General features: G+C 54.4%; 1 protein-coding gene across 1 annotated transcript; it reads left to right on the top strand.

Annotated features, from left to right (window-relative positions):
* The first annotated feature begins 438 nt into the window (after positions 1 to 438).
* Positions 439 to 1,429, top strand: LOC146438753 (C-C motif chemokine 4 homolog). The gene is made up of 3 exons (XM_085059707.1): positions 439 to 631; positions 869 to 977; positions 1,161 to 1,429. Exons 1-3 carry the CDS (start codon positions 523 to 525, stop codon positions 1,252 to 1,254), a joined length of 312 nt encoding a protein of 103 aa, XP_084915833.1. The 5' UTR covers positions 439 to 522; the 3' UTR covers positions 1,255 to 1,429.

Below are 1,429 nucleotides of genomic sequence, written 5' to 3'. Positions count from 1 at the left end.
GGTGACTCCACCACTTCCCTGGGCAGACTGTTCCAATGCTTGACAACCCCTTCAGGAAAGAAAGTTTTCATAACATGCCTTGGCTCAATGTGAAGCCATTTCATCTCGTCCTCTCACTTGCTACCTGGGAGAAGAGAGCAACTTCCACCTCACTACAGATTCCTTTTGAGTAGCTGTAGAGAGCAATAGGGTCTCTCCTGAGCCTCCTCTTCTACAAACAAACCCAGCTCCCTCAGCTGCTCCTCATAAGACTTGCTCTCTCTTGAATCTGAAAATTGCAGCCCTGTGGCCAGCACTTCCCCTTCTGCAGCTTCTTTGCCTTCCCCAGCTCAGCAAAACTGGGTGATCCTTACATAATTTTCCTGGTATGATACACTCATTTTCTTTCTTGAAACCCTGTGCCCACCCAGTGGCAGGGGTATAAAAGGAGGTCAGCAGCAGCAGGGGCTACTGTGCAGAGGAGAGCCCTACAGACATCCCAGCTCCAGCCTCACTCGTGGCTCTCTCAGCCCTCCCAGCACCATGAGGGTCCTTGCAGCCGCCCTGGCTGTTCTGCTCCTTGTGGCCATCTGCTCCGTGGCTGGGGCCAGTCTTGGAGACTCCAGGATTGCTGCACCTGCCCAGAAGCGAGGTAGGCTCTCCTTCCCCAGGAGAGAGCCCCATCCCCATTTATGAGACCCTCATGTCCATGGAGAAGGCTGGGAGCAGATGGTCATCTCCAGTGCAAGGACTCAGCCTGAGAGATAGAGATTTTCAGGGGGTGTCCCTAGAGGACACAGCACGGGTGATGGCACATCCCCTGGGAGCCACAGGCAGAGCCTCTGCCACAGTGTAGGGTCTCACTGGGCCCATCTCTCAGCTCACGCAGAAACCATCCCCGTCTTCTGCTGCGCCAACTACGCTTCACGCCGCATTCCACTCAGCCGGATCCAGTCTGCCTACTGGACCAGCAAGAGCTGCCCAAATCCAGCTGTGGTGTGAGTACCCAACACTGCTGGGGTCCAGGGTGCCACAGCCAAGGCAGAGCCCCAAGGGTGTCCAAGGTTGTCCAGGATGGGGAAGGGCGTGGACAGGGACACCCAGGGTGCTACCAGCAGGACCTAGCACAGGCACCCTGCTGCCCTGGCTGAGTGTCTCAACACTGTTTTTTTCCCTGACAGCCTGGTCACCATCAAGGGGAAGAATATATGCGTAGACCCCAGGGCTTCCTGGGTGCAGGACTACCTGAAGCACTCAAAGCTGATGAAGCACTGACTCTTCCCTGCTGCTGCTCCAGGGCAATGGGCTCAGCCCCCAGCGCCAGACACGCAATAAGAGTGCTTGAGCTGTCTCCTTCTTCAGCGGGAAAATTTATTACAATTGACATACATTTGTTAAACTAAATTTTGCTTGCTTAAATGTCTGAATAAAGTATTTGGCTTGTCAAACA

This window comes from Lichenostomus cassidix, chromosome 4, assembly GCF_008360975.1.
Source record: "Lichenostomus cassidix isolate B80296 chromosome 4, HeHo_3.0, whole genome shotgun sequence".
In the NCBI taxonomy this organism is placed as follows: domain Eukaryota; kingdom Metazoa; phylum Chordata; class Aves; order Passeriformes; family Meliphagidae; genus Lichenostomus; species Lichenostomus cassidix.
Note: the sequence above shows the minus strand (reverse complement) of the source record. Positions and strands in the feature narration are given on the sequence as shown.